Below are 13,193 nucleotides of genomic sequence, written 5' to 3' on the forward strand. Positions count from 1 at the left end.
CTGCTGGGTGCACCATGCTGAAGACCGTGCTGTTGTGCACACCTGGAGAAATACTGTAAACTCTGCGAACCAAATTAAAAATGGAGCTTTAATATAAAGTAACCTTTTGGTAGATAAATACACCTTACATGATGTTCTGAGGGCAAGGGTTTTAAGTTCAAATACATCACAACTGAAAAATTTCAATCTGCTGTCCTACCCACATGTGACCGAAGAAAAACGATTTGGTCACACTTTGTTTTCAAATCAGATCAAGTCAGCTAGGTCTCTGAGGTTTCGGGAGCCAGGCTGATGGGAAGGGATGCTGCAGTGAGATTGAAAGTGTGGGAAGAAACACTCCACCTCCTTCCTCCCCTTCAACAGGTGACTGCTTGAGTAGAGAGTCCTGCCCTTAACCTTGTGTACATTTACCGCTCTCAAAACCCCTTTTTCCTGCTCAGTCTGAAGAAGCTTTGAGTTTAATGTGGAGTTTAAAATGCCATGGTTTAATGATGGCTTAAATTTGGCAGTTCTCAGAAGGAAAATTTGGTATGTATGTTACTGTCTGAAATGTCGAGTAGCTTGGAGAAATACTCGGAGGGATGAGAGAGCTCAGAATATGTATTTCTTCTTATGCCATTGACTGGCCTTACAACTATCTCTTAACTACAAAAATTATTATTACGCTGTTACCCTTTCAGCAGTCCAATAAAATAAGTAAAGAATGTGCCTGTTCTGCAGGCAGCAGGACTGTCACTTGTTGGAGATTGCTATGAGATCAGTTTTCTAACTCTTTAATGAAATGAAAGTGTGGGTATGGAAAATGTTAATTTTCAGAATAGAATAAATATTTAGAAGTTACTAGAAACCCTTGTTCAGTCAACAATGTAAAAAATGTATAGTTTGTGTAGCAGTCACAGGTTTATAAGTATAAACAGGTTTATAAATTCCAGTAAATCTGTTAAATTGGTTATTTTTAGCTGGCAAACTGGTATTAGAAAGGAATAATTACTAAACCACCATTTTCAGTGGCAGGCAGCACTGCTGAGCACAGCAATAGTAGCAAAATGATTGGGAACTGAATTTTTAACTGAAATAGCCACTTCACAGGCACTTCATATTTGCCTCAACACAGCAAAATTAAGTATCGTTAAGACCCTGCTGTCAAAGGTGCTGTATAGCTAAACGGTCGGTGCCAGCTCTGATTATGAGTTTAAGAACAGGTATTTGTTCAGCCTGTTCACTGGGTGGTCACCCGGTAAGTATTGATGGGTACTTGATTGTATTGGACCTTTCTCTAAAACAGCATCTGTAAATGAAAATTTTCTTGATGCTGTGGTTTAAAGCTTATGTCAGCACTTAAACCATTTTTGCTTTTGATAAAGGTAGCTTTGAATGGGTAGATATGTTTTTCTCAAGCTGAAATATATTGTAAGTGAGGGTAATGCGTAAGGTATGGGGGAGTAAAATGGCTTAAAACTTCAAACAGTGAACAAATCGATGTTTCCCAGTTTTCATGATGAAGGTCCTAGGTCTAGGCATGAGAGCTTGGATTATGATCCTTGCAGTGGCACCATGAGTCCTATTTATGCTGAGTTTGCTGCCTGTATTTTGGCAGATTTACTGAAAGGCTGTGCTACTTTCAGCTTTTTGAAAAGTAAAAACTGGGAAGTTTCAGTATGTACTTGTAAAGCCATGGAAGCCAAATTAATCATGTAAATGCTGTTATAGCTACCTTTGCATCTTCTAAACTGTTGCAAATACATTTTTTTTACTTTTAATGCAAGCTCATTTTAAGGAACAAAGCCTATAGTTGACTGTTAGCATCAGCTGAATTTATCAGCCTAAGCACCTGTTCTGATCTGAACTATCCCGAGAAGTGTTGCTCAGCAGAGATGTGAACCAGTATAAACAAAGGCATGTTTATCTTGGTTTTAAGGGTGCTGTTTATTTGTCAGTGGGCTGGCACTAAGCACTGGATAATTGATAAAGGTGAGCATCCCATTTATTATCATAATAGTTAAAACAGGTTTGCTTTTTTGCTGTAGCTGTCAGCTAACATACTATTCTCTAGTTGAATAAAAAGGTTAGATGATACATTGCTGTGAGTGCATAAATGAAAATGCAACTAAAAATTCTTTCCACTCACAGAAGCACAAATACAGCTCGTGTATGCATGCACCTAAGATGTAAAATTCCGAAAAATATTTGCACAGAAAAAGCAGCAGGGTGCTGCAACTATTAGAGGCTGAATACCTTAGCCCCAGGTTGTTCTCCCCAGTTGTATTTAGAGTGGTATTCTTGCCATTTGTGATGAACTGCAGTAGGAATGCTTCTGCTGAAGTTTGTGTCAGAAATGACTGTTAGAAGCATTAGACAAGACACCAGTAACTTCCTGGAGGTGGAGGATGTCCGAGTCAATTATTTTCTATATCAGGAATTTATCCGGTTTTCATCAGGAAAATGCTTTTGTTGTCAGGAAAGTGGCCTGGTGAAACACAAGTACATTACTGACATAAACTACTGAAATATCTGAATGTATTTGAAAAAGGCTTGCATTACTTGACAGTTGGATAAAGTTACAATATCTTGATTGTGCATGTAACCTGTTTTTCAGTGCATGAATGAGATTGGGGATAAAAACAGTTCATGTGGATCTCGGGGCCGTGGGGATGAACCCTTCTAGCGTTGGCACGAGCCAATGTCTAACTCTTTCCTACAGTAGCTAGTTCTTGGGAGGAAACCCTAGAAGTTCAGTAAAATCAGAAGTGTGCCCTGTCTAGATTAAGCATCTTAATTCAAGTGCACTGGTTTATATAAAAAACTTATAGCTGGGTGCCATAAACCTGAGTCTGGAGTTGTACCCGCTGCTTTGTTAAACAGTAAACAGTGTGCGTTACATGCCAGCTGAGAACATCACAAATTGAAATAGTGAAAGAAACCATCATTTTGATTCATAAGCCTTCCCTTGTTTCTAAAACCTGACAAAACCTCCAAAACCTGCACCCTACATGTAGTATTGAAGGAAGCCCTAGAGGGGTTACAGGGTGCTGTGCTGCTTGCGTTCAAGTTCAACCTCTGTTCCTAAACTGCTAGGGTATGAAATACGCAATTTGAGAGTGGCTGTGTGCTTTTAGTACAGTAACTTGCACCTAATTGCCAGCATCTGGACAAATATTTTGACCTTGCATTTAACTAGGAGAGTGAGATCCCTCTGCTGCTGGGACAGCTTAGCTACCCACCGCTTCTCTGTAGCAGTCCTGGGGCACTGCTGTTGTTAATACTAATTTTATATATTAATATATAACAGGGTAGTCTGTGAGAACAGGGGAATGTGGAAATTTAATGCAATGGGAAAAGTGAAAATTGATCTTAGCTCATTTTGGAAGATTCTTTGAGTGGAAAGTAAACAATAAATGAGAACAGCCCTACATGGAGAAGGGCAAGAGGGGCAAAGCAGCCCCTAGACTGTGAGCATTAGCTGTGGGAGGGGAACTGGTGGAATGCATAATGTTCATTCAGGTTTCTCTGGGAGAATTGGATGTTAATGACTGTGGATATACCTTTTTTTTCTTTCTCCTCTCATCATAACCGTGAGCATGCTGTCTGTCCATGCTGCAATAAGCTTGCAAGCCAGTTTGCTGTAGATAAGTGGTAGAACATGAGCCTGCAATGAGACTGTCCTCAAAAGCATTAATGTAATTCCTGCTTCTCTAAATGGAGAAGTCTTGTGCATCAACATCTCAAACTCCTCATCTTCAACCCAAGAACCATAGTTTGAGCTTATTTAGAGCCCAAGGTGACTGATGACCGTGATCACCAAGCTGGGGAACATTTCAGTTCAGAAGCTTTAGAAATCAAGTTAGCGGCTTGAGCTCTAACAGATCTGATACAGCTTCCCCTAAGGGGCTGTGAAGGAGCATAGCAGTTAGGAGCTAGTCATGTCATAGTCTTGCTGAGCTCCACATAATCTTTTCTGGTGGATGAATCCTGTTTTGAAACCTCCAAAAGGACTGGTATATTAGCAGTCACCTTAATAGAAGCTAAGGGTCAGACTGACTGTGGCTCTGCAGGTGGAGCAGTGCAGATTTGGGTGAGATGGAAGGGAATGAAGTGAAATAATGGGTAATGATGAATCTGGAGCAGGCAGGAACTTGTCTTTTACTTCATCTGCTTTGCAAAGTACTGGGTTTGAGGTGGAATGATGGGAACTGCTAGACGTGGCTGATGATCCGGTGTGTGTTCCTGGCAAATGGAGGAGATGGCCGTTGTTACTTTAAAAAAAAAAAGGGCAATAAAATAAATGGCATAATAACATTGTTTCCTAAGGCTGTTTTTAGGCAGCTGTTGCCTTTAAAGTGTCAAAAGGTAGGCTGCGTGCAAAACACAGGTAGCTGGAAGAAGTAATAAGTGAATGTTAGGGGATTCTGAGCAAAGGGGCAGTAAAGAACAAGCAAGGGGTAAAATCTTTCCATTTGGAGGAGAACGGGTTTCATTGCCAAGAATAAATGTAACCACAGTCTCACTGCACATTGCTCTGACGTTAGCAAACTGTCAGAGCTGTGGGCAATACAACCTTTTATATAAGAAAAAATGCCTGAAGTGGTTTCCCATGGGATGCAGGTAGGTGTAGTACAGCCCTGCTGGTTAGGGCTTCATCTGAATTCTGGGATGAGCATCTCTGCTTGTTTTCAGATATTTTGGGGGTATGTTTTTTCTTTTTCAATTTGGAGATTTGTATGTCAAATCAAGATCAGATCAGTGAAGTTGGAAGCTGCTGGTTAGGCTGCTCATGTAACCCTGCAGGAGCAGCCGCTGTCTTGTTCTTCTGCAGCTGCATTGGGGAGCTCTGTTCAGAAGTGTGAACAGCCACCCTGCACCCAGAGTGGGGGCTTAAATTGACTGATAGTCATGAAAATAAGATGGTTAATAAGGAAGGGCTCATGAGTACTTACTCATTGAGGCAGAAAGGATGTAATGTGACATGAAGACCATGCATCTTATACCCAAATTGAATGCCCCCCCCCCTTTTTTTTTTTTTTGAAAGTTGGGTGGGATTTGTCAATTGATTTTTAACTTCTAAAATTTTCCATAATAAGCTTTATGAAGGGCTGGAATACTGTTAGATTTGCACCAGCTTTCTAAAACAGCCTGTAGAGGAAGGCATGTAACTAGAGATGGGTAAATATGGGGCGGGGGGAATAGTGGATAAGCTTTAACCAATTGAATCAATTCAGTAGGAACAGTGTAGATGCTAGATCAGTATAGCTCTTGTAAAGATAGGTTCTGCCAAGGCTTCATTCCTTGGTGAGCTTCCAAAGTGTAGCTCTGCCTAGACTTTTGTAAAATGCTTGGCTTAACATTGATATTCTGCTCTGATACCATTTTTAAAAAGTATGTACTCCATGAGCTAAAGGTCAGGTATGTGGCAGAGCTCTCCTCGCTGCCCCAGAGCTTCCTGAACATGGGAATGCTTCGGTGCATTCACTGCTATTCAACATGCTATTAGTGATCTGGAAAAAAAGTATAAAATGACTTCTGATAATTTCCTAGATGCAGTGATAGGAGGGGTGATGATCAACAGTGATGGGAGAAGGGCAGGTATATTGTTTATACTGCCAGATACAGCTGGGCCCGTATAGAATATACTTGCATGCAGTTCTTGCATAGTACTTGCATGTAGAAATTGCATCCAGGAGCAAAAATGAGAAGAGGGGAAGGGTGTACCCTGGGGAGCAGTGCCTTTGAAAAGAATTTGGGGTTGCTGTAGGAAATCACGCTGAACTGTAGCTTCCAGGGAGACCCTGTGGCGTTTTGGAGAAGAGGATTAGCCCTGTGAAGTTGGCACATACCCTTGGTGGAGCTGGTGTGAGAAGAGTTGTTTCCAGTTGTGGTGCTCCTGTTTGCAGCAGTTGCTTCACTATTGGGGAAGGTGCACAGAAAAGCTGTGGCAGCGGCAAGGAGTGATGAGCCAAGAGTTGGTTTTGGTCGGGTTAGTCAAGGAAGAGGCTTTCTATGGCGTGCAAATGTATTTAGGAGAAGCTTATATTCAGCAATAGGGATTCTGGCTGGAACATTAACCTAGATACGCCGTGTCTGAAGACGAGCATGAATTCTTGGCAGGGATCAAAGCAAGGTGCTCACATTGCTGATTTTTCTGTTGTATCACAGTTGGCTGTCTCTCCAAAAGACATTTGTTAGCCAGAGGAGTCACTGGGTCGGTGTAAGAGTACCCAAATGGAACTGAATTTTGCCATGTAAGAACCAAAACACGATGAGTGGGTGGTCCCTGGTGTGCCTGAGGCTCAGTTGCGTTCTCCAGCACTGGTGGTTTTTGCTTGAGCATCAGGCTGAGCTGTCTGCTAATGCAGTCAGATGAGCTTTGGGCTGGGGTTTAGAAAATTCCCTCCTCATCACTGTTTTCACTGGTATATATTAACAAATGATGCTCACAAAACCTCAGAAAGCGCAAGATCCTGCGGAGCAGAGATGCATAAGCGCAGTCTGAACATGTGGTTTGGACAGGCATCCTCTCGGCTGTGTCCCATGCATTTTGACACTCACTGGAGAGAACTGCAACGGCCAGCATCTATTGATGCAAAGTGTGCACCGAGGCACTGACTGGGAGAGAGAAAACCGCAGGGCAGCAGCACCCCTGCACCATCTTATTCATTAACACCGTAGAGGCTGTTTTCTGACCTTTTGTGTATAGGTTTGAAGGAAGTCATTGGTCTGACTGCAGGCTGCAACCCCACAGAGATTTCTGCTGGTGGGGGATGACTGTGCGCCCCTGCTCAGGCTCGTGCCCGAGCCCTGGGGCGTCTCAGTACAACCACACAGCTCCCACAGGAGCTCCAGTACTTCTCTAAGCCTGTTTCTCAACCGGAGGAGCGAGCAGCCTGCAGGATGCTCGGTTTGTGGTGCCGCAGGCAGGAGGGACCAGGACGGTGCCCTGTTGGCTCCCCACCAGTCCCTCCAACAGTGACTGGTCTCTCGCTGTACATTTGCATAGCAGTCAGCACAGATGGGATCAGGTCTAGCAACATAAATACTAGCCCTCCTCTTGTAATGGTATTTCTTCTGTGGTTTGTGAGCCACTGTGTCTGACCAGTGTTCTTTCTGGGGTCTCCTACTTGTTAGCTGGTACGTGCTGGGGCGGAGGAGACCAGACCTATTTGAGGACATTGGCTTCTGCTTGTACTAGTCATCAGTAATTCAGCTGAGCCTAGTGCCCTGCCCAATCGTCAGAGGGCTGTGCTCATCCTCGCCTCTATTTCCCTTTTCTCCCAGGGATTATTTTACCCCTTTTTGTACAAATTTTGTTTGCAGTTTGTTTGAATGTTCATAGCATAATTTAGTACAGACAAACAGCTGCTCAGGGATTTCAGTCAATCAGTCACAAATCTAGGTTTTTAGTCAATTTGATGGTGCCTGTTCCAGGCTTTGTGACAAGGTGTTGGGAGGTGAAAACTTCTCGCTTAATTTCTGCGCAGGGGTTGTGCTCGATGTCAATATGCATTACAAGCAAGGACACGTATTTAGTAGTGGATGTGATCAACCTGATCCTCTAGTGGGAACAAAAGTCACCTGCCTTGCTGTGTCCACCTGATTTTGCTTCTGGCTACAGCAGGATGGGTTTAAAAAAACCAAACAAAGAAACCCCCACCAGCACCGGTGAAAAAAATGGATCTTCTGCCTCCATTCTCCTGACTGGGATTGAAGATCTCCACACTTTTCAAGGGAAATTGCATAATCAGTTTCCATTCCTTATCCCACAACCCTCATTTCAATATGGTGTGGGGAGGTTTTTTGGAAAAAAAACCCCGCAGCACAACTTTAAATATCTCTGCAGTCAGTCATTAGCTCACAACAAACCTGCTCTGAGTTTCAGATGAGCAATGCTGAGTATCTAGAGCTTTAAAAATGTGTGATTGTTTTGATGTTTGGCAGAGAAGTATTGGAGAGCCTGAACTTGGGGGCTGCTTTGTTTGCTTTTTTCCCTGGGACTGGAGTTGTGGGTACATGGACTGGTTTCACTGTTGCTTATTACAGCAGCTTCAACTTGTATTCTCCTTGGGAATAGAAGTTGGATCTGGAATTTTTCTGCCTCTGCATGTGTGATGGTGAGGTGAGGGCCCATGATTGTCTCCCAGCAGAAGATTAACACTGACCAAATACATTCAAACATTAACCTTGTGTTTTTGTTTTCAGTGGGACTTCTCCTCTTGCATGCCTGAATGCTATGTTACATACAAACTCCCGAGGGGAAGAGGGCATTTTCTATAAGGTCCCGGGGCGCATGGGAGTATACACTCTGAAGGTAAGTGGCTCAGCTGGGGAATCTTGTTTGAATGCTCAGGTGACTTTTATCATTTACAAATATCTTGGATTAGGATAATCCTGAAGAGGGCACTATTCCTCATTGGCATGAATTGTAGTGTAAGCTTTCCCTCCAAATGCACACACTAAGTCTGCATGCTTGCTAGCGAGCACCTGGCTGTTGAAAGTACAACTGAAAGTGCTACTTTTTATTCACAGTGGTGGAATTTGCTGATATTAATTACTATCTCAGAAATGAAAGAGTAATTAAAACGTTAATGAAATTTTAGCCCTAAAAGGGTAACTTCATCTTCACTGATCTCAACTTGTATCTAGAAATCAAAAATTACTTTATCTTCAGTCTGTGACTAGTAGGCAGCGAGCATTTGTAGGGGAAAAAGTGTGGATTCCTTAATTTGTCTGATTGGCATCTTTAATCTTTATTTGAAACCTTTTACCCCAATTAAACTACTAGAAGGAAGCCCACTCTTTATTTTTTGTAAATTGGACTCTGAAAACTGTGCCTTAAATAGGATTCTTCTCCCTGCACGTAGACCTGTCTAGCATAGGTGTCTCTGCTAGAACCACTTTCCTTGTCTCACTCCGTGCTCAATAGAGATAAATAATAACTTCTAAGATGAGATTCATCTCATCCTAAAATATTCAAAACGTATGACAGTCTGTGCTTTACAAGTACCTGTTAGATTACCAATGGAATCAACTAAGAATTGCCCTGAAAAGGATGTCCTCATCGCCAAAAATTTAGCTAGGTTGAATTCCATTCTTACCATCTCCTCTCTCTGCCCTGTAAACTGGAAAAGCACATTATTCCTTGAGTACTTGTGTATAATGTGTCAACAGAGGATGTTCTTTTGGGAGCCATGCATTGGTGCTGATGAGCTGTCAGAGTAAAACATCTTTAGAGCATTCAAAAATGCCTTTGCAAGACATCTGACAAACTTCTTACTTTAAGCATTGTTGTGCCAAGCAGACGTTGACCTGATTTTGCTGCATCTAAGTAAAAGTACATAAACCACTATTTTGATAACACATAAGTTTAAGGTAAGGGCTATCAGAGATACAACCAACAATGAAGGGAAGGTAGTTACCTGTTTGCTGATAAACTGGACTGAGTCTTGCACAATTTGTTTCACTACAGAAAAGTGTGAAGTTTTATGTTTTAGGAATAAAGCATACAGATTGGGAAAACAGTGTTTTATCAAAACATTATGACTTGGGAAAAGATTTAGATCTGGTAGTAGACAAGTAATTGAGTAGTTGTTCGTGAATTCGGTGTCATGATGTGGCAAAGCTATGCTGAAAAGTTTCAGAGAAGAACAAAATAATTTAAGATGTAAAAATAAAAAGTCACTTTTGAAAGATTGCGAGCACATTGTAAGTGGGGTAAGTCATCTAAGCAAAGTCAACTATGCATTTGAGCAGCAAAACAGACTGTCAGAGTTACTGTGGTAGTTCAGTTTGTTTTCCTCATGAGATCTGCAAGTTAAAACTGATTATCTTTCTTAATATTAAGCTTTAGCAAAACTCCAATATTATTTAACTCGATGTAGGAGTAAGTTGGTGAAGCGCAACAATTTTTATTAATTAGGAGGCCAGACTAGCTGCTGAGTTATTCCAAAGGCATATTGTATCCTGTGTATCTGAAGACACTGTGGTTTTGTTGTCATCTTTCCTTCCTTAGAGTTGTGTAGTCTGGAGGTGGTAACTTCCATGGAGCATCAAGAAACCCAGTATTGCAGGAAAAGGAAAGGTTCAGCCCTGCTGCACCAGCCCAGGTCCCCTTTGCCGTGTGTAGTCCCAGCACAGTTGCCAGGAGGAGCCTGGAAACTGTGATGGTGCACTGAATGAGAAATCCTTTGGAGAATCCAGGATTAACAAAACATGATGGCTTAGGTAGCAGTTAGAAATAGAAAGCTTTGAAGAATGGGGCTGACCATTCCCCGAGCGATGTGTTGTTACACCACAGTGGAGTGAAGGAGAGCCAGGTGCTCAGTAAATCACACTTCATAAAAGAAGAAGCTTATGGTGAGTGAAGCAAAGTTGCACTTGCATTTTTGCTGGCTCACTGAACTGGATTATGGTATCACACCCTTACTGAGTAGTAAGGAGACTGGTAGGCTGCTGGGATCTTACTGGAATTATTTGTTTTCTTAGACTTGATGATGAAGATATGTAAAACAGATTAGAGAATTATAACCAAGAAGTATGTTAGTTCTGTGAAATAATGTTCAAAGGATTAGGTGTTTCTGGAGGTGCTTGCTTAGTGGTGGTGGCCAGGAGACGCTCCAGAGGTGAATTCTTAATGGCAGCTAGCAATTGAACTACATTTCACGTTAGTTTTTAACGTGATTTTATTGTTGCTCTTTTTTGTCCCTTTGTTTCCAGCTTTGTTATCAAGTACCTAGTCATCTCCTTTTCCCAAACCTTGTCTAAGTTAGAAGTGATCTGCAGTGCACCGAGCACTCCATGCCCCAGTGATGAGTCTGTTCGTGGTGGTGGACAGGTGCTCTCCCAAAGCAGAGCACACAAGACATGGTTTATGGTTCTCAAGAAACATGACTGCTTTCTTAACTAAGCTGCAAAGGTTTGTTTAAGGACTTGAGAGGTCAGGTCCTGAGCTGATGGACAGGCTTCTCTTTTGCTAGGTGCTGTGTATTTTTGACAGCAGCAAGCAGGGTGGTTATGGGAGGTGTACAACTTCGGACACACTCAGGCTTGACAGTAATGATACAAAGAGCAAACTGAATCCCAAAATGACAGTTTCAGTGCTTTAGAGACAGTAGCCAAGCTTTGCATGGGGAGGGGGAAGCAAAGAATAACATTTAATCTCTAAAAATGATTAGATCCTCCAGACTTGCTCTGGTGCTGAAGGGATGTGTAACACCCCGAATCAGCCAGCTATGCTCTGCTGTAGCAACTCGAAATCTTGCAGCGAGTTGTGTTTGCCCTAGCGAGGTTGTGTTGGTTGCTTCTCATATAGCCTGAACAGTCTGCTTGGACCCCTGGGGAAAATTAACTCCAAGTAGTCCTAAATACTACAGAATAAAACCAATTACCATTACCTTTAAATACTTGTAGCCAAAGTGCTGAATTTTTGGTAACTTCTGGTATTTGAGTTTCTTGTAATTGGTATTTTTCATGGTTTGCAAAGGCTGTGTGTGCGGAGTGAGCTTTGAGGGTCTGATTTTGCTTCAGGCTGTACAGGTACATGTCAAGGCTCAGCCGTGCCTGGAGGATTCACATTTTGAGAACACTTGACATGTTGAGGGTCAACAGATAAATAGAGAAAATGAACGTCATTTTCTTAAATAGAAGGCAAAGTATGCCTAAGGCAGGGATTTCTAGTAGAGTGCATGGCAAAGATGGTCTTAAGGAAAAGATTAGAGGCATTTAGTGTGTAATGGACAGTGAAATACTCCCAGAGAGGGAGGAAAATTGGCAGTCGGGCAAAACTTGTCATTCCTGGCAAATCCAGATCAGGGCAAATGAGCAGAGCAGGCGGGAGAAGTGGGGTATGAGTAGGACAGGACAGGGTAGACAGTGGTGACCAGGGCAGGGCTCGGTCAGACACATGTCCTGACCTGCTGCTGGCTACATGCCACTGGCCCCTTTCCATACCCCTTTCTGTCTATTCCCCAACTTGGGTCCTGCTCCATCCCCTTTCCCTCAACTTTCCTGTATAAATTTTGCATTATCCCACAGCTCCCCCTCAACAATTTCCCAAATCCTCATTTTCCTGTTTCCCCATTGTATTACTGACAAAGTTCATGTTGGCCTTCTCCGGAGCTATGCTGGTGGAGGGTCCTGGTGGCCCATCAGTTAGTGACTGGAGCCTCTTGGTCTTTGGCATTGTCACTGGTACCCCCTGCTTATCTGGTTTGTGTCTCTGTGTGTTTTTATTTATTGCTTCCTCCATACTTTGCTTTGAAAAAAATGATGACTGGCAAATATTAGTGAGGTCAACGCTCACCTTCCATGTATATTTGTAGGATTTAGACTGAAAGTTGATGTGCTAATGCTGAGAAACTGGAGTCATTTTGGCAGGAGGCTGAGAAAGAAAAGATCAAAGAAGTAAAAAGTAGAAAAATCTAAACAAAACCATTATGTGAGGTGCACATACATTGTATATATTTGTCTTAGACTTTTTTTCTCTTCTGAAAGACTTTGTTTCTCTTTTGGATTCCTCTGCATCACTGCCATCAAGGTGGGAACATTGGGGATATTTTTGCCCAAGGAAGGACGTGGGGCAGCTGCAGGTGCTCCCTGTCCCCTTCCTTCAGCTATGCTTGCTCTTGGTGCAGCCCATGAGCTCCCCGTCCCGTGGCACGGCAGTAACCATGCAGCCCCTGCTTGCTCTGAGGTTTGCCGTTATCCCAGTGACCATCAGCCATGCTGAGTTGCTGCAAGGTGCATTATTTGGAAGTCCAGTATGCCGGTTCATTGACCTTCACATAGATCTCCCACCCCAGCTGTGTTTTTATGCTTGATGATTTCCAAGTGTGTTTCTGCCTGCCAGCTTCAGATTTCTTGGTCCCAAATTCATTGCTAATGTTGAACACAAAATAGCATCTGTCCCTATTTGGATGATCGTGTTATAGTTCTGCCCTTGTGCATTTACCTTTGAATTTTTCCATGCTATGTAGTGAATTTGCTGTTCACCAGCAGCCTGGAAGATTCCAGTCTGGAGGAAGATTTTTGACCTGGTATTTGGAGACGTCTGACTAGTTAAACTTTTACCACAGTGCACGCCATCTTACCTGATGCATTTATGGGACTGATAGCTAAGAGACCAGATTTTATTATTGAGTATGGTTCACTAAAAGGAATAAGTTTACTTATTGAAAGAAGAACAATTTTAATGTAGAGAAGACAGT

The 13,193-nt window shown here is 42.5% G+C and overlaps 1 protein-coding gene across 10 annotated transcripts in view; it reads left to right on the plus strand.

Annotated features, from left to right (window-relative positions):
- Positions 1–13,193, plus strand: part of ASXL2 (ASXL transcriptional regulator 2) — a 137,179-nt gene that overhangs the window by 45,829 nt on the left and 78,157 nt on the right. For 9 of the 10 annotated variants that reach the window (XR_007508281.1, XR_007508282.1, XR_007508278.1 and 6 more), the window contains one exon: positions 8,191–8,299. Coding sequence is in view for 3 of the 10 variants with exons in the window: in XM_049818375.1 (XP_049674332.1) it covers positions 8,191–8,299 (109 nt within the window). In the remaining 7 variants the exon portion in view is untranslated. Of the gene's footprint in view, positions 1–8,053; positions 8,108–8,190; positions 8,300–13,193 lie in introns of those variants that run through there. The other variant, XM_049818377.1, reaches the window with a different exon arrangement.

The sequence above is a fragment of the Accipiter gentilis genome, chromosome 16 (assembly GCF_929443795.1).
Source record: "Accipiter gentilis chromosome 16, bAccGen1.1, whole genome shotgun sequence".
NCBI lineage: Eukaryota > Metazoa > Chordata > Aves > Accipitriformes > Accipitridae > Astur > Astur gentilis.